We start from the raw sequence: 19,136 nt of genomic DNA on the forward strand, positions 1-19,136 counted from the left end.
AACCACTGTAGATCGAGACCAGCTTGAGACTACATAGTGAATTCCAGGTTAGCCTGGTCCAGGGAAAGACCCTACCTCAAAAGACCAAATAAATAAATAAATAAATAAATAAAATGTGCATGAAAACAAATAAAAATTAAGTGCTGTGAATGCAGCTATCTTTAAGATAATTGTTTAGTTACCAGAATAAATCAAATGATAAGAGTCCTATTTTTTAACAGGTAAAAGATGTGAGCTGGGGTGTAACTTAGTAGTAGAATACTTGGCCTGGTATGCTAAAAGCTATGAGTTCAATCCTCAGTCCCACAAAAAGGGTGAATGGATATGAATACAAGTTTGTACCTCATCCTTAACCTATAAGCTTGAGTTTTTAATCTCAAATTATAATGGACAGACAATAAAGAAAAAAATAATAAAGAAAGAAAAAAAACACAAAAATAAAGATGAAAAAAATTACAATGGACTTAAGAAGAAGTACAGCCGTTTCTATACAAACAACATAACCCTAAAAGAAGTTCAACAACATACAATTTCACCAACCAGCCAATTGGTGTTTGATGCTGAGAAATTCTGTACTGAAGTGCACCACATGGTAAATAAGAAATAGTGAAAGGCTGGTTTCTTACAAAATGGACTGGATTTGTTCCTAGTGCTCTCCATTTCCCCCTCCCCCCCCACACACACAAAGCTGTAGTGGTTAGAATATAAAACACTCCTCCTCCCCAGGCTCATGCGTTTGCATACTTGAGCCTCAGTTGGTGGCTGTTTGGGAAAGGTTGTAGAAGATTTGAGGCAGAGCCTTGCTAGAGAAGCATGTCAACTGAGAGCAGGTCTTAGGGTGACAGAGCCCAGCCAGGCCTGCCTGTCTGCCTCACTCAGCAGCCTCCTGCTACTTCCTTTCTGCTGCTGTGGAGATGTGATACCCAGCTGTCTGCTTCTGCCCCATTTTCCCCACCATGATAAAATCTGCCCATGAAACTCTAAGACAAAAATTAACCCTTTCCTTCCATAAGCTGCTTCTGGACAGGTGCATTGTCCCAGCAGCAGGCTAGTACACTGATATAAAAGCCTTGGACCATTCTTTCTCCTCCTACCTCCTCAACCAAACACTGTGATCTCATTTCCTGACGCTGTATTGATTAAATGACAATTATGTGTCCCCACTGGACATGGTGGCTAAAGCCTATAAACTTAGCACCAAGGAGGCTGAGGCAAGAAGCTCAAGGTCAGTCTGTGCTACACACCAAGATCCAGTTTCAACCCATCACCCATCCCACCACCAAAAAATTTACTTCTAGCCAGGATTAAAAGTGGTTCAAAGGGCTGGAGAGATGGCTTAGCAGCTAAGGCACCTACTGCAAAGCCAAAGGACCCAGGTTTGATTCCCCAGTCCCCACATAAAGCCAAAAGCACAAGGTAGCACATGTGTCTGGAGTTTGTGTGCACTGGCTAGAGACCCTGGCACATCCATTCCCCCTCCCCTCTGTATCTGCCTCTATCTGGCACCCATCCCTCCCTCCCATCCCCCCTCTCTCTAATAAATATACAAAATATACTTTTTTAAAAGTCGCTCACACCTTTAAACCCAACACCCAGAAGGCTGAGGCAAAGGATCACTGTGTAGCCTGGGCTACAGAGTTTTAGTCTGGGACTCTGCTTCAAAAAAAAAAAAGTACTACTATTTTAGGTCAGATACTAGCAATTGACTATGAAAAATGAAAAGAAAAAGCATTTGACATTTAAATTAGCTATTTAACTTCATTCTAAGTAAACATACGGCTTTTATAAAACTGAGCTACACAGTGGTTCAAGGTATTTGGATGCAAAGCCTGTCGGTGGGGGTTCAGTTCCCCAGTACCCACGTATAAGCCAGATGCACAAAATGGTGGATGTGATGCATCTGGAGTTTGTTTGCAGTGCCTGGAGGCCCTGGCATACCCATTCTCTCTTTCTGTCTCTTGCTCCCTCTTTCAAGTAAATAAACATTTTTTTAAAACAAAAAATAAATAAATAAATAAAAATAAAACTGAGCTACAAAGTAACTCATGTATTTCCTATAAGCCCATGGAGATGTGACAGCCAATCAGGCAGGTACATACATCTCCTGTCACACAGATGATTCCCAGAAGATTATCAGTGCATTTTAGAACCACACCACCACACCAAGAGCGAGGGACTGGGCTGCAACAAAGAGAAAGCCTTGCCTCCTAGCATTCAAGTCCAGTGAGAACCAATGTCTCCATCCTGACATCTCAATGTGTGACCATGTGTCTACCCTGGTGTTTTATCTTCTCCTACAAAACAAGAAATGGTCAGGAGTTACCATCCATTAAAACACCTTACTTATCATCACTTTGGGGCTATAAGTCAGTTAGCAGAAGGCTTTCCTAGGATATGCAAACCTCGATTCCTAGGACTAAATGATCCAGGTCCACACATGTAATTCTAGCTCTCAGGAAGAGGAGGTAAAAGCAGTAGCACGTGCCTATAGCTACTGAGGAGGCTGAAGCAGGATTGCTAGGGCTCAGGAATTTGAGACCAACCTGAGCAACACAGTGAAACACCATCCCACAAAGAAAGGAAGACACAGATAGTGTAGAGCTTTAGCCTTACATTGAACAAGTCCTAATAAACAAAAACAATAAAAAAGCTATTTTCAAGTGAACTGCATATCTTACAGGAAAAGCCAATAATCATACACACATTTGCTATCATCCAGCAAGTGCATTTTAATTTTCTCAAAAACTCCATGCAAATTAGCTTTGCCTTGATGCTGTCCAGTAAAAGCCAGAGTTGAGTTCCAGAAGTTATCCTCTTACTGGCAGTAGGAGTCAGGCTCAGGTATCTGACAATCCGACCATACCAACGGCTTCCAATCCTTGGCTCCCTGAGACACTTAAGCACTTGAACAACTTAAAATCTCACTGCCAAGTCTGGTACCAATGTGAGAAGTAATTCTATAGTCATCTTAAATAAATCATTGAGATGGCAGCTGAGAACAGTGTTACCTAAAGCAGTAACATTATACATATGAAAGCAGTCTTGGAACAATTACCATCCTCCTGATTAATCTCATGATTTAATGTTTAATCATTCATCTCACTTGTAACCCTTATCTTTTATCACTGACCAAACATGCAGTTTTAATGTCCCTTTCTATTATTTACACTGGACATTTTAGGGTTACATTCTAAGGTTATATTACACATTTCCTCAGAATTTTAAATAGCCTTTTAAATTTTCAAAAGCTAGCTATGTATTCATATTTGCTGTATCTACATAAAGAAACATTGAAAGAACTCATACAAAATTAATACAAGCAGTTAGTTACTTATAGGGAGATACAAGACAATTGAAAGGGTACAAGTGAGCGGAGCTTTCTGAGTGTGCACCTTTCTATACTGTTTGGAGTTTTGAGCATCAGAGTACAATAACCATTCAAAGCACATATCTACACAGCTGCTGGCTGAAAACATTATCACCTACCATACAAAGGAAATAAGGAATTAGCCTGTCAGGATTCCAGCCTACAGGCAGGATGGTTCATCTGGTTTCCAGCTTCCCACGTGGGTACACTTGCCAACACGTGTTCTGAACCCAGTGCTAGGGTGTGAAGGCACAGGCCTCTAATTCCAGCACTTGAGAAGCCTGCACTATAGTGAGACCTTGTCTCATATAAGTAAATAAGTAAAATTCCTAAGGATTCAGACTTGTGAACAGAGAGTATGTGTATGTCTCTGTCCAGTAACTATTTTTAACTCTTTAGCCTTGTTGCCTAAAACAGTATTACCTCTTGAATGACTGACAGTCCATGAAATAATTTAAATAGTGCAAGTGAACTGCCCTCAGTAACAACCATCAATCCCTTCTACCCCCACCATTAACTTTTCCACTCAAAAGATAAGAAAACACAAAAGGGGATGGAGCTCAATGGCAATGCAAGAGGGCCTAGGGTTTAATCTCTAGGGGAGGGGGGAGGAGGAGAGGAAGGGGAAAGAGAAAGGAAGAAAGCAAGAGAGAGACTGCCTGGCTTCCCTTTTCTTCTGCATTCTCAACATCTCTCCCATGGGCTTGCATTTACCAGCAACTTCTTCCTGGTCCCCTGTCCCTAACAACCTGTATGTACCCTTTCTAGAATCATTTTCCACATCACACCTATCTTTCCAATGAAGTAAGTCACAATATCAAACAATCCTAAAGCCATGATTTATCCAGTGTGTATGTAGTGTGCTTCTGCACTCATATTTGTGTCCTTTGCCCACTCTGTTGCTTCCCATCCAAGTACACATCAGACAAAGAGTAGTGGCTTGTATACTACTTGAAAAATGCACTATCAATAGATTCCTAAGAATGTCCTACTGCCAATAACAAATCTCAACACCAATTAAGTATCTGAAATTTCTCTCTCCTTCACATCAGTCAGTAGCCCACCATCAGCAGTTATTAGGAATGCAAGGAACGCAATACCTTCACAAATGAGACGGAAGGGTGTTCCTTAGCTAGCTCTGTCATGACATCGTTCATCTGCACACACTGTGGAGCCCATGGTGCCCAGAAATGGACCACAAGGAGGGACCTGTAAATCAATAAAATGCATTTTTAAACCATGATAGGAACTTTAGAAGCAGGCAAATGCTGATATAAATTAAATTCTACTACCAAGGAAACCGTAAGCTAAGTGCCTGAATTGTTCTCTGCTGGTGGAAATCTGCTATATTAAGGCTCTTTTGGTTGAATTTTCAACTTAATGACATTTCGTGGGCCAAGATCTGGCCCAGGTAAAGTGGTTCTGAATGTCTATCCATCTCAACTAATAGACTGGTAAATAAACTACATTTTCAAACCCTTGAGGAAAATGAGAAACAGATTTCTATACCAGAAGCACAATGCTATGAAAAGCAGTTGTAGGCCTACTAATACTACTGATGTCAGTATCTACTTTTTAAACATGGTATATTGTGACTAAGTGATTTAAGGGGCCCAACTGGAACCACAAAAATAGAAAAAAACAAAATCAAACTTGAAACAAGGGCACACCAACAGAAAACAAGGAAAACTAGAACTGCTCTTTATAAGCATAACCCTACATTTAGAGCTCAAAGGCTGTCTACACACTTGCAGTATAGACAGTGGAGCTGCTAAGTTCTTAGGGTCTCAATGTATCCCAACCTTAACTTTTTCATGCTAAGTTATCTTCACAGAGATAATCTTTAATACACCTTACAATCATCTGAAATTTGGGCTTATGAAACTAAATTCATGTATATATAAATTCAAATTATTAATATGTTAAAATATATTTCCAAATTAAAATACAATCTCCCACCAAGATAAAAAAATCAGGAAAAATGGGCTGGAGAGATGGCTTAGCGGTTAAGCGCTTGCCTGTGAAGCCTAAGGACCCCGGTTCGAGGCTCAGTTCCCCAGGTCCCACGTTAGCCAGATGCACAAGGGGGCACACGCGTCTGGAGTTCGTTTGCAGAGGCTGGAAGCCCTGGCGCGCCCATTCTCTCTCTCTCCCTCTATCTGTCTTTCTCTCTGTGCCTGTCACTCTCAAATAAATAAATAAAAATTTTAAAAAAAAATCAGGAAAAATGTGTTACATAGACAGAAGAACTAAGGTTATTTACCTGTGGGCATGGGAAGACTAACAAATGATAGATGATTTTTTAAAATGCAGCTTACAGTGAAGTGTTAGGAAATGGAGCACACTGAGGGCTAGTGGTGTCACTGGCCTGGAGTCCACTATCGAGCTGGGAGGAAAGAAAGTCTACTGGGCTGTGAGTATAAAGGTTCAAGTTCAGGGATCCACAGATTTGGGTATCAAGAAAGCCAGCACAGTACTTATGTCGCTGCAAGTGGATCTTAAGAGTCCAGCCCTAAGGTGTGAGGAGAACAGACTGAGCTCCAGTGATTCCTGCTTGCTGGGGTTTGCTTGCTGCAATTGTTTCTCTCTGCTTATATGTATGAAAGTAAAACACAGCTTCTTCTGCCACTGACGGAACGCCCCCTGATTCTATTGGTCTGAAATAAATTCTTCATCTCATAAACTGTCTACTTAGATGTGTGTCCCAGCAATGTGGAGCTGACAACAATCACCGAGGGGCAGACTGGAGGTCAGTGTCTGGGTCAAATCAGCATTAAGTCAGGCCAGATGAATGGAAAGGAGAAAAGAGGTCCCAACAGCATGGGAAGATCAGAGTGTCTCACAGAAGTCAAGAGAAGAACAGCAAAAAATTAACAACCATCAAATGCAGCAAGAAAGGGCAAGTTCAAGTGAGGCCCACAGCCAACAGAACAGAGGCTGGAGCTCACCTGCACTCAGGGAGCAGAGCATGGGCAGAGGGCAGCAGGGAAGACACCTTCCTCCCGAGAGCTACTACACAGGAACCCCATGTGCGTACTCAGGAAGCCACATATGTATTTTTTGCAGGGACAGTGCTAATGGGAGGGAAGAAGACCACTGAGGAGGCAATGTTTCCAAGGAAACAAGAGAGAAAGCTAGAACAGAGAAGGGCAGTGGATTCTCTCCATGTCAGGAACCAAGGAATTGAAATGGATGGGATTACACACAGGAAGCAGGAGTGGGATATGGGGAGGACTCAGGAGTAAGTCACCTGAAATCCTTTTCACTCAAGTACAAAGCACAGTCTTAAGCTAAAACAGAGAAACAGAGGTCCAGTGTATTGGTGCAGTTAGGATCCTAACATCAGAGAGGCTGAGGCAAGAAGATTGGACGTTCAAGGCCAGCCTGGGCCAATCAGTAAGACCATCTTAAAAAAAAAAAAAAAAAAAAAAAGAGGAAGAGGATGGGACAGGGATCAGGGACGGCAAGTAGGGCTAGTAAAGAAAGGAGTGCTGGGCTGGAGAGATGGCTTAGCAGTTAAGCGCTTGCCTGTGAAGCCTAAGGACCCCGGTTCGAGGCTCAGTTCCCCAGGTCCCACGTTAGCCAGATGCACAAGTGCACAAGGGGGCGCACGCGTCTGGAGTTCGTTTGCAAAGGCTGGAAGCCCTGGCGCGCCCATTCTCTCTCTCTCCCTCTATCTGTCTTTCTCTCTGTGTCTGTCGCTCTCAAATAAATAAATAAAAAATGAACAACAAAAAAATAAAATAAAATAAAAAAAATAAAGAAAGGAGTGCTGTCCAGGAGCAGACAAAAGGCAGTACAGTAGGAGGCTCCAGCAGAAAGCCCACCAGCAACAGAAAGGACACAGTGCAGCAGTGGGTTACAGAATGTACTCACAGGTCTGCGCAGTGTTGGAGAGGGAGTACTTAGGCCTCAGGTCATAGAATGTTTCCTTTTCCCAAAAGCATACAGCGACAGAACACTTTCCTTTAATCCCAGCTCTTGGGAGGCAGAGGAAGGACAATCACCATGACCACACAGTGAATTCCAGGTCAGCCTGGGCTACAGTGAGACCCTATTCTAAAACTAAAAAAAGAAAAAGAAACATAGGGCTGGAGAGATAGCTTAGCTGTTAAGGAGTTTGCCTGCAAAGCCAAAGACCCTGGTTCGATTCCCCAGGACCCATGTAAGCCAGATGCACAAGGTGGTGCATGCATCTGGAGTTCGTTTGCAGTGGCTGGATACTGTGGCATGCCCATTCTCTCCCCCCCCCTTTTCCTCTTTCAAATCTCTCTCGCTCTCTCAATATATTAAATTTTTAAAAAGAAACATAACCCTAGCAACAAAGACCCCACTGCAAACAGTGCAGCAAGCCAGATATAAAGAACTAGACAGAGCCAGGCATGGTGGCGCAAGCCTTTAATCCCAGCACTAGGGAGGCAAATCACTGTTTGAGGCCACCCTGAGGCTACATAGTGAATTCCAGGTCAGCCTGAGCTAGAGTGAGACCCTACCTGGTAGGGGGGGAGGGGAAGAGAACTAGACAGATGGAAAAACAAAACACTAAGGCCTCGAACAGTATGAATTTTGGATTATAATTCCACTACACTTAGTATTACAATCTTCATGCTAACACAATTTTATCAAGAAGCCCTACTTTTCTTAAAGGGTTTTTTTCGGGGGGGGGGGTGTATGTGATGTGCATATTATGAGCAACTATTGGCATACATTCATTTGGAGGCCAGAGGTTGCCATTCAGTGCCTCCCTCAATCACTATCCACTTTATGCCTGGCTAAGGCTAGCTGGTCAGTAAGCTCCATCTCACCTGCCACCACACCCAGCACTTTCCATGGGCACTGGGAATCCAAACTTCAGCCCTCATGCTTGCCAAGCACTTTATCCAGTGAGCCATCCCCCAGTCTTAAAGGGGCTTTTACCTTGAAAAATTGTCATCACTAAAATATCCCACAGCCTGGAACAAGGACTTACTTCTGGTCAGAAAGTGAGGTGAGACCAATACAAATGGTCTGAAGATGATCTAAGGTAAAATGCTTCAATATCCTCGGTGGGGAATCTTGAAACTGACATTATTGGGTCCATCATTCAAAGGGAGATAAAAGCTAAATATAAAAAGGCCTGAAAAGCCTTAACAACCCAGGCTCAGTTCTGATTCCCCAGTACCCACACAAAGCCAGATACATCAAGTGCTGCATGGATCTGGAGTTCATTTGCAGCAGCAAGAGGCCCTGGTGCACTCTTACTCTTGCTCTTTCTTCTCTGCTTGAAAATGAAAATATTTTTTAAAGGATGGGGAAAGCAGCACATTCATATTCATTAGTAAATATTAAGCCAAGATATTTCAAAACTTCAAGAATTAAAGATTCACAGGGCCTGGAAAGGTAACTCAGCAGTTATGGCACTTGCCTACAAAGCCTAACAACAGGGTTCTATTCCCCAGTACCCACATACATACAGCCAGATGTACAAGGTTATCACCTCCATCTGGAGTTCATTTGCAGTGGCTGGAGGCCCTGGAGAGTTCAATCTCTCCTCTCTCTCTCTCCCCCTCCCTTCCTTCCTCTCCTTCTCCATCTGTTTGCAAATAAAAGATTGACAAATATGGGTGTCTCCCCATTAATTTTACAAAAAATAACTGGGAAAAAAATCTAGTATCCAGCAACAAAGTTACAGTAGTCATATAAAATATAATACAACCACAAAATAAATTTGAAAAGCATTTAATTATGTAGGGAAATGCTCACAATATGATTACTTTTTTTAAAATTACAACTAGAGATACAGCTCAGGGGTAGAGTGCCTGCATAGAGATAGAGAAGTTAGGTCCTGGTGCAACCCTCAGCACTTAAAAAAAAAAATAGAAAATAAAAATTAGTACCAGGCTTTGTACGAGTATGAGCCCCAACATGTAAAATAAAACAGGAAAGCAGGGTGTGGTTGAAATTGCCTGAATGCAATCGCAGCACTTAGGAAGAGGAGGATTCAGAGCTCAAGGTCATCCTCAATTACACAGCCAATTAATTACAGGCCAGCCTAGCCTACATGAGACCATGGGGATGGGGGAGGAGAGAGGATCCCTGTTGCGAGCTTGAATTCTCGTTCCGCTCCACTACCACTAACATGGTTTAAAGAGTACCCCAACTTCCTACCTTCCTCCCCCATCTGTGAAAAGCAATGTCTGAACATGTTGGGCAGAGCAAACAAAAATAAAAATACAAAGGTGCTTTGATAACATCAGAACTTGATTTTAATGTTATCTTTTTATCTTTAGATGTTTAGCACCAGCTTTTCACAAACGCCTAATATTATTAGGGCACATGCCTGAATGTCATCCTCTTCAGGGCTGTGTAAGAGCAAACACTCCATCCTAACAGCCTCAGGCAGGGCAGGGTTTGAGGAAGCCTTTGAAGCTCTCACTCACGTGACCGTGGCCCACCCCTTCCATGCGCTGGAGCTGGAACCCAGGGCCTGGCAATGCTGCGCAAGCGCCCTAGCACTTCCTGCAGCTCTAGCCCAGTGACTTTAGGCCTCAGGACTGAATCGCCAGGAGCAGCTGCTGTGCTATGACAGCGTCCTGCAGCTTTTGTGCTCATCTGCAAACTATACCACCTGCCACTTCAGAGTACTACAAGACTCCAGATCCCACATGCTCCACCAATGGGCAAATTTCTCAACTACTCAATAAATGCTCATAAATGCACCGAGGTACAGACAGGAGCTACTGTTTCATTTACACATCCATCTGGTTAAACGCCTATAAAGCAGGAAAAAATTACATCTCAATTCACGTTGGATTTTAGATTGTGAAGCAGGTTGGAAAATGGCTTGAAAATGATTATATCAACACAGGTACTAATTAATATTAAGGGCCTCCGTGTTCTCAAATGGCAGATGAGATTTGACCTTCCCCAGATGGCATACATCCTTTCCTAAATTGCCTCTTTAGACCAGTTGGGGGTCTCCTGAGTGGCCTCAGGTGCAAACTAGTGACAGGTATGTATGCAAACAGTATTTACATTCAACCCTTACCCACCAAGGACGATTAAAAACAAGACTGTGAAACACAGCGTCTTCTCAAGGGATGGTAAATTCAAGCGTTTAAGGACAGGTCCACACAAGTCCTTATGGGTGTCAGGAGGCCATCTGTGGTGTCCACAGCTCGGCCAGCCAAGTGTAGGATTACTGCTGGATGAATCAGAACCCAACTTCCACCTACGAGGACAGACAATTCCCTACCCTTTTTATTTTTTCCCCCAATTTCCCAGGTAAATCGTTAATACCAAAAGAGCTAGGGAAGCTACCCCGCCCAGCCTCGGCGGAGCACTCGGGGAAGCCAGCCGCCCTGCGCGGAGAGCACACACGCTCTCCCCAGCCCTCGCCAGCCCCGGGCGGAGCAGCCGCGCGCGGGGAGGGCAGAGCAGGGCGCGGGCGCCGAGGCCCGGCGGCTCCCCACCGCGCACGCGCTGGCCCAGGCCCAGGGTTCGAGTCCGCGCGCCCCGAAAGGGTGCCCGGCGCTGGCCGGGCCGTTGTGCTCGCAGCCCGGGGCTCGGCTCTGGCCCTCCGCTCGTGAGCGAGGCGGGAAGAGCCCCCTCCGGCCGCGGGCTTCATCCGGGGCCGGCGGCGAGCTAAGCCCGGCCGCCGTCGGGGAGAGCCGGGCCGATCCTCCCGAGGCCCAGGCCCAGGACCGCCGGGTGCCCGGCAGCCGAGCCGGCCCGTCCCTCCCTCGCTCCGCCCGCCCGCCCGCCGGCCCTCCGGCCGCACCGCTCACTTGGCTTTGAGGCGCAGCAGCTCCTCGAAGTGCCCGGCCGAGCAGACCTCCACCACCGCCGCGGCCGCCTCAGCCGCCCCCGCCGCCATGCTGCCGCTGCCAGACAGAAGTAGAGGAGCGCCGGTCGCTCGATGGGGCGGGCGGGGCGGGGCGCGCCAGGCGGCTGCGCACCTGAAGCCACGCCCTCCAGCCACGCCCCTCTTGTCGCCCCGCCTCCTGGGCCGGCTCCGGACTGCAGAGGCTAGGAAGCCGGGAGGCTGCATCCTAGGGAGCTGGAGCGGGCCGGTGGCTATCTAGCGGCCTTGGCTCCTGGGTGTCGGGGCTGCTGACATTCTCTGGAGCTCCTAAGCCTTCTGGGCCAAGGCATTACCCTGTTCAAGAAAGGGGAGTGTGTGTGTGTGTGTGTGTGTGTGTGTGAGTGTGTCACGTTTGAACATCAGCAAGCTGAAATCTAAAATAAAACTACAGTAAAGGAGAGATGAACTGGAAAGTCTAAGAACAAATGGGGGGGGGAGGGAGTCTCTGAACTCAACCCTGACACCTGTTGGCACTTATAGCTCAGTCCTAGAGGACTTGAAAACCTGTGCTCCGTGCGCCCAACCCTGTGCACACACCTCACCTCCCCATCGCACAAACCCTTACTCAAAGCCTAGTGCATGAGGAAAAGCCAGGTGACAAAGAGAAAGGCTGAACACCCTACCAGGGACCCTAAAGGCACAGAGGCACTCCATGGCGGCCCAAAATAACCTAGTGCTAATAAATTGCTAAGGAGCCAGCTAAGACTATGCAAATGAGCCAAAAGACTAGGATAACATAAAATCCTTGTGCAGCAATTTCCTCCTAATTGAAACGTTCCATCCTTGTGGAAGGTACTTGAAAGTTAAGACTCAGGGAGCGCCCAGTGGATGGGAGGCTCTTGCTAAGACACTGAAGTAGATAAGGATTGAAACTCCTCCCACGGCTCAGGAAGCTCCTGACAATAAGGAGACTCACAAGGACCCTCCCAAAGTGAAACAAGGAGTTAGGCCCCTTGGAGAAGTGAGCTCCGGAAGGGAATGCAGCCTCCCCGTAGTAGTGGTGTGGGCTTGGCTTTTCCGTGACCATGCTCCCTGTAAGTAGCCCTAGTCAACGCACTGGCTTAGGAGGGTGGACTGTGGTGAGATGGTGACTTTTGAGGCAGTTTAGCAGTAACAGGTCCCCAAAGTGATAGCTTTCCCTTGGGTAAACGCAGGAATTGTCCCTGGGCCTATAGGAGAGAATCTAGTTCATTACACCTTACCTCAGGTCAACAATGTCAGAAGAGTTTGCCTTTCCTTGTCTCTGCCCCCTTAGGGAGTCCTTCCACCCCCTTCCAAGAAGGTTCTTCCTAGAGAATTAAGATTTCCCAAAAAGGGCTGCAGAGATGTCTCAGTGGTTAAGACACTTAGACCTCAAAGCCTCACAACATTAGTTTGATTCTCCAGTAACCTACTTAAAGCCAGATGCACAGGGTGGTGCATGCATCTGGAATTCTTTTGCAGTGCCTAGAGGCTCTGGGGCATCCATTCTAATTCATTCTCTTCCTCTCTCCCTCTCTTTCTTTCTCTCTCTCTTCCCCTTGCAAAGAAATCAATAAAAATATTTTTTTAAAAAAAGGTTTCTGGACTGGAGAGATGGCTTAGTGGTTAAGGCATTTCCCTGCAAAGCTTAAAGACCCAACTTTGACTCCCCAGAACCCACATAAGCCAGACACACAAGGTCGCACATGCAAACAAGGTGGCGCATGCATCTCGAGTTCCACTGCAGTGTCTAGAGACCCTGGCACACCAATTCTTTCTTTCTCTCTCTCTCTTGCACATGCACTTTATCTATCTCTTGCTCATAGAAATAAAATAAAGGGTGCTGAAGGGATGGCTTAGCTGTTAAGGCATTTGCCTGCAAAGCCAAAGGACCCAGGTTCGATTCCCCAGGACCCATGTTAGCCAGATGCACAAGGGGGTGCACATGTCTGGAGTTTGTTTGCAGTGTCTAGAGGCCCTGGTGCACCCATTCTCTCCCCTCCCCCTTTCTCTGTCAAGTAAATAAATAAAAATAAAAATATTTAAAAATAAATAAGTAATAAAGCCTGCGTGGTGGCGCATGCCTTTAATCCCAGCACTTGGGAGGCAGAAGTAGGAGGATCGCCGTGAGTTCAAGGCCACCCTGAGAATACAGAATGAATTCCAGGTCAGCCTGGGCTACAGCGAGACCCTACCTTGAAAACCACCCCCCAATAAATTAATTAATTAATTAAAGGGGCTGGAGAGATGGCTTAGTGGTTAAGGCACTTGCCTGCAAAGCCAAAGGACCCAGGTTCAATTTCCCAGGACCCATGTAAGCCAGATGCACAAGGTGACACATGCATCTGGAGTTTGTTAAAAAAGTTTTTAATATATTTCATTTATTTATTTGAGGAAGAGAAGCAGAGAGAGAGAGGGAGGGAGGGAGAGAATAGGCACGCCAGGGCCTCTAGCCATTGCAAACAACCTCCAGACTCATGCGCCTCTTGTGCATCTGGCTTACGTGGGTACAGGGAGAATCGAACCAGGATCCTTTGGCTTTGCATGCAAACACCTTAGCCCGTTAAGCCATCTCTCCATTCCCTTGTTAAAAAAAAAAAAAAAATTAAGAAAAAAATAAATAAAAATAAAGATTTCTGGGAAGACTGCACATTTCCAGAAATCTTGACCCCAGATACCCAACCTCAAGTCTAACTGGCTAAGCCAGCCGCACATCCACAGGGCTTATATAAAGTATCCCAACCTGAATCTCAGCGTGGATTTCTCGAACCTCCTGTGGTCTCCCAAGGCATGACTATGTTCTTCCTTCCTTTTCTTAAGCTCCCCTTCTCTTAAAGCTCTCCTTCCTAAAGCTCAAAGCTATAATAAAATCTTTCTGGATCTGAAGAGATGGCTCAGCAGCTAAGGTGCTTGCTTGCAAAACCTGGCAGCCAGGGTTCAATTCCCCAGGACCCACATAAAGCCAGATGCACAAAGTGGCACAAATGTCGCAGTAGCAAGAAGCCCTGGTGCACCTATTCTCTTTCTCCCTCTCTCTCGCCTTGCAAATAAATAAATGAAAAAAAAATTTTTTAAGGGCTTTCTGAACCTTCTCCCGTGGTCTGCAGATTTCATTCTTCAAATACATAGGAAAAGAATCATAGGACACCCCCAAATCATTGATGTGTTGGCATATGTTGGTGCACTGGCAAGAGGAACCCCAAAGTTTCTGTATTACTTTGGTCTGTTGTCAGTGTCCTATCTGGGCTGAATGGATGTCTGTTCAAGTCTCCCAAGGAAAAGTTAACAGGCCTGGATTATTTGTGCAGTGAGGCCATTGCTGGGCCTGGGGAAAAGCCCTCTCTACCCGTCTCTGCTCCCTGCCCCCACCCCCTGCTTCCTCCCACTTGGAAGTGCGCTGTCCCTTTAAACTCTGCCTCTGTTGCAACTGTGTCTCGATTCGGTGTTCAAGGACACAAGAACACTACCAGAACTGCCCTGTGAACACTCAGTGCATCCCTAAAGACTCATCACCCACTGTGCCCCTGTTCAGCAGGCCCTGTGGTCTCGTTGCCTCTGAGCACCACCAGGCCCTTTCTAGGACCCCGCACCCTCCCACTCAGACCTGGCTACACGCCCTCTCACTTCTGGCCCTCCCTGGCTTTCTTGCTTACTTCCCCTGGCCTCCCACAAACTATGGCTGTCAAGATGGTGTCTTCTGTATACACGCACTGTCCCTCCCAAGCTTCACACACACTCTTGGGCTTTTTCTCCAGGCCCAGCAGGGGTACTTCACTCCCCAAGGAAAACATCAGAAAACCCAGAACCCTTCCCCACTTTCCAGAGCGCAGTCTCCATCTGCCCTGGGAGGAGGGCGGCTATCTATTGTAGTGTTCCACACCACATCAGGCTCCCTCCAAAGTTCCTCTCCACTGCAGTTCCAATCTCTGGTCACAGACACCCTCAGACTTCCCGACAGTCCTCCAGCTCTGACTGGACTCTGTCACAGTGCACAGCCTCCCCTGCTGGTGGAGAGTCCTGGGCACTCTGCCTGCTTGCCATGGGCACACTCATGTCCCAAAGCTCGGTTTGTCTCCTCCAGGCACTGTGTTTCCAGGGAGAGCTGCCTCTCCTCCCCAGTGCCTGCAGAGGGCCAGCACATATCCCTCATCCCAGTCTCAAAAAATTTTAAAAAAATAATATGATGGAGAATGGAATTTCAAAGGGGAAAGTGTTGGGGGGGAGGAATTACCATGGAATTTTTTTTATAATCATGGAAAATGCTAATAAAAATTTAAGAAAAAAGAAGGAAGGGTAATTCCAACACTTGGGAGGCTGAGGCAGGAGGATTGTCACATGGTTGAGGCCAGAAGCCTGAGGTATATAGTGAATTCCAGGCTAGCATAAGCAATGGTGTAAGACCCTGCCTCAAAAATATAAATAAATAGGAATGTAACCTTTCATTAATCTTTGTTTGTCAGGACGTTTTTGCACTCACTAGGAAGCTCTTGTGTGGCTAACATGTTCTCTATTGGTAACACGGCTCCAGTTTACAAGCAGCCTTAGCAGCCGGGTTGCATGTATGCCACGCCTTGAGAAACAGCCTACTAACAGTCTAGAATCACCTAAAAGACAAATACCTCCCTGTCAGTGAGGAAGTTTTGAGATCCTAACTGTGGGTGGCACTATCCCATGGGCCAGGATCCTGGACTGAATAGAAATGAGAAAGCTAGCTGAGCAACACGCATCACTCTTTACTTCCTCCCTGCAGGTTCAATGGGACCAGCTGCCTCAAAACAAGTGGATTGCGTAGGGATGTGAACATCCTGGTCCTAACATACTGCAGGCTAGCAAGCTGTTACCACTGGGGGAAAGTACACACAGCATCTCTGTATTGTTTCTTGCTTGTTGGGTTGGGGGGTTTTTTTTTTTTTTTTTTGATGTAGGGTCTCACTCTAACCCAGGCTGACCTGGCACACACTCTGAAGTACCAGGCTGGGCTCAAACTCAGAGTGATTCTCCTATCTCTGCATCCTGAGTGCTGAGATTAAAAGCATACACCACCATACCTGGCTATATATATATATATTTTTTTTTTCATTTTCCTTTTTGGCTTTTCGAGATAGGGTCATGCTGTATTCCAGGCTGACCTGGAATTCACTATTTAGCCTCAGGCTGGCCTCAAACTCACAGTGATCCTTGGGGCTGACTTGGGCTCATGTCCCTGTGGAATCATACTGGGCACTGACCTTCTGCTGACCTCCTGTGTAATCATCATTCAGTGCCTGATGCACTCTTGGGGGCTGGGAGCCCAGTGACAGCTGGCCCTTCTGCGGCCTCTGACAGATGCCTCCTGGACGGCTGGGCACAGCCTGGTCAGGTTAGGAAATGCCCTCCCAGCATAGCAGCTGTGTATAAGTCAGGGTTCTCTAGAGGAACAGAGCCCAAAACTGAATATAACAAAAGGGGATTTATTAAGTTGTCTCACGAGGTAGGGGCTGGGCAGTTCAATAACCTGTACATGGATCAGAAAGTGGAAGAAACAGCAGTTGCTCAGTCCACAAGGCTAGATGCAGGGTGAAGAGAATCATGGGGCCAGGGAGCCACTCAGCCCATGAGGCCAAATGAATGGCAGAAGCATGTACCAGTGAGCAGAAAGAAAAGCCAGCTGTGGTGTTTGGATCAGATACCCCCATAAACTCATGTGTTTTGAATGCTTGGTTCACAGCTGGTGCAAATTTGGGAGGTGATGCCTTGCTGGAAAAGGCTCGTTGATGGGGGCAGGCTTTGGGGTGTTAGAGCCAACTCCCCCTTGCCCTAGTTCAGCTCACTCTCTTGGCTGTTTTCCACCTGCTGTAGCAGAGGTGACATCCAGCCTTTGCCCATGCCATGCTTTCCCTGCCATCATGAAGCTTCCCCAGACACTAAATAAAACCTTTCCTCCCATTAGCCACTTTAAAACCATATATATATATATGTATGTATATATATATATATATATATATATATATATATATATATATATATATATAGAGAGAGAGAGAGAGAGAGAGAGAGAGAGAATAGGCACACCAATATCTCTTGCCACTACAAATGCACACCAGACGCATGTGCCACTTTGTGCATTTGGCTTTACATGCGTACTGGGGAGTTTAACCCCAGCCAGTAAACTTTGCAAGCAAGCGCCTTTAACTACTGAGGCACCTCCCCAAACCCATCACCTGCTTTTGCTTGGGTGTTTTGTCCCAGCAACACAAACGTAACTCCATCACCAGGCAAAAGGCACACCCTAGCAAGAAGCACCTGCAACTCGACAAAAGAAGAAAAGCCCCTGGCATACTCCGGGAGCTCCCTTATATACAGTGCCCCAGTTGTGAGAAAGGACCTCCTCTCCCAATCTTTTCTGTAAACACCCTCACAGGTGCCCCACCCCGAAAACCACATCTCTCACTCCATTCCTAACCTGGGCAAGTTGGCAACAAACTTCCCAATCACAACCTGCCTCCAAGGAGTCTAAAGATGGGATAATGAAACTGCCCTGTTGTGTTGTGAGACATTTCAGGGCTCTGGAGCATAGGAAGGGATCTGGAACTCAGCCACAGGGCTGAGTCATGGCCTAGGAGAGCCAAAATTCCAGTGGGGAGACAAGCACTGGGGTCCTGGACTCTGGCAGCCAAGGAGCTCCATCTCATGTCAACAAATCAACTGGGGTTTAAAGGTGCAAGTGTGTGAGTGTGTGTATGTGTATGTGTGTGTGTTGTTGTTATTTTGTTGGGCAACAACAGCTAATATCTACTTCTCCTAAACAACTAAGATAATATCTGTTACGTAATTTTTTATTTTTATGTATTTGTTTGCAAGCAAAGAGCGAGAGCAAGAAGAGATAGACAGAGAATGGGCCCCTGTAGCCACTGCAAGTGAACTCCAGACGCATGCTCCCCTTGTGCATCTGGCTTAGGTGGGTCATGGGGAATCAAACCTGGGTCATTAGGCTTCGCAGGCAAACACCTTAACCACTAAGCCATCTCTCCAGCCCCCAAGGTAATATTTTAACCGTGTCATTCATTCCTGGGGTAGAGTCTAAGTGGGCACAAGTGCTGGCCCATGGGTGTGGTGGTATGAGTGAATTGTCCCCCTCATGTTCCAACCTCATGTTTTTTATTTTTATTTATTTATTTGAGAGAGAGAGAGAAAGAGAGAGGGAGGGGGAGAATGGGCATGCCAGGGCTTCCAGCCACTGCAAACGAACTCCAGACGCATGTGCCTCCTTCTGCATCTGGCTTATGTGGGTCCTGGGGAACTTTGGCTTTGCAGGCAAGCACCTTAACCACTAAGCCATCTCTCCAGCCCATCAACCTCATGTTTTGAATACTTGGTTACCAGCTGGTGGCAGTTTAGGAGGTGGAGCCTTGCTGGAGGAGGCGTGTTTTGGGGGGCAGGCTTTTGGGCATTATAGCCAGTTTTCCCTTTTCAAAGCTAGTTCACTTTTTCTGCTTCCTGCCAGCTACTGTGGCAAAAAATGATGGTCAGACGTCTCTGCTCTGCCATCCTTTTCTTGCCATGATGAAGCTCCCTTGAGACTGTAGGTTCAGAAAACTTTCCTCCCATCGGCTGCTTCTGGCCAGGTCCTTTGTCCTGGCAATTAGAATGTGACTACAACATGGGGTCACACACAAGCTATCCTGGAAAGGAATGTTCCAGGTCAGCTGAAAGGAAGACTGGGCGTCCAGCTCCCTCCTGTGGGGTACTCTGTAAGCCTAACCCAAAGAAGCAGGCGCACAGAGGGGTACTGGAGGGAGAGGAGGGGGAAAAATAGCATGAGAAAAGTTTTGTCATTCAAGGAAAATAGCTAAGGTTTTCCTTCTGTTAGAGAGACTCTTAAATTCCAATTACTCCGCCCCCAAAGACCAGTAGAGAATAACCCAACTGGAGGGAATTAGTTTCCTTAGGAATTTCACTGGTGCAAGATTAATGGAGCCCCCTGCA

General features: G+C 46.3%; 1 protein-coding gene across 1 annotated transcript in view; it reads right to left on the reverse strand.

Moving 5' to 3' along the window:
• Positions 1-11,228, reverse strand: part of Glrx3 (glutaredoxin 3) — a 33,289-nt gene extending 22,061 nt beyond the window's left edge. The window contains exons 1-2 of the mRNA XM_004669644.3: positions 11,134-11,228; positions 4,468-4,576 (exon numbers count right to left, since the gene is read on the reverse strand). Of these exons, the coding sequence (XP_004669701.1) occupies positions 4,468-4,576; positions 11,134-11,222 (198 nt within the window). The 5' untranslated portion in view covers positions 11,223-11,228. The remainder of the gene's footprint in view (positions 1-4,467; positions 4,577-11,133) is intronic.
• Positions 11,229-19,136: the final 7,908 nt, after the last annotated feature.

Source organism: Jaculus jaculus, chromosome 1 (assembly GCF_020740685.1).
Source record: "Jaculus jaculus isolate mJacJac1 chromosome 1, mJacJac1.mat.Y.cur, whole genome shotgun sequence".
In the NCBI taxonomy this organism is placed as follows: Eukaryota; Metazoa; Chordata; class Mammalia; order Rodentia; family Dipodidae; genus Jaculus; species Jaculus jaculus.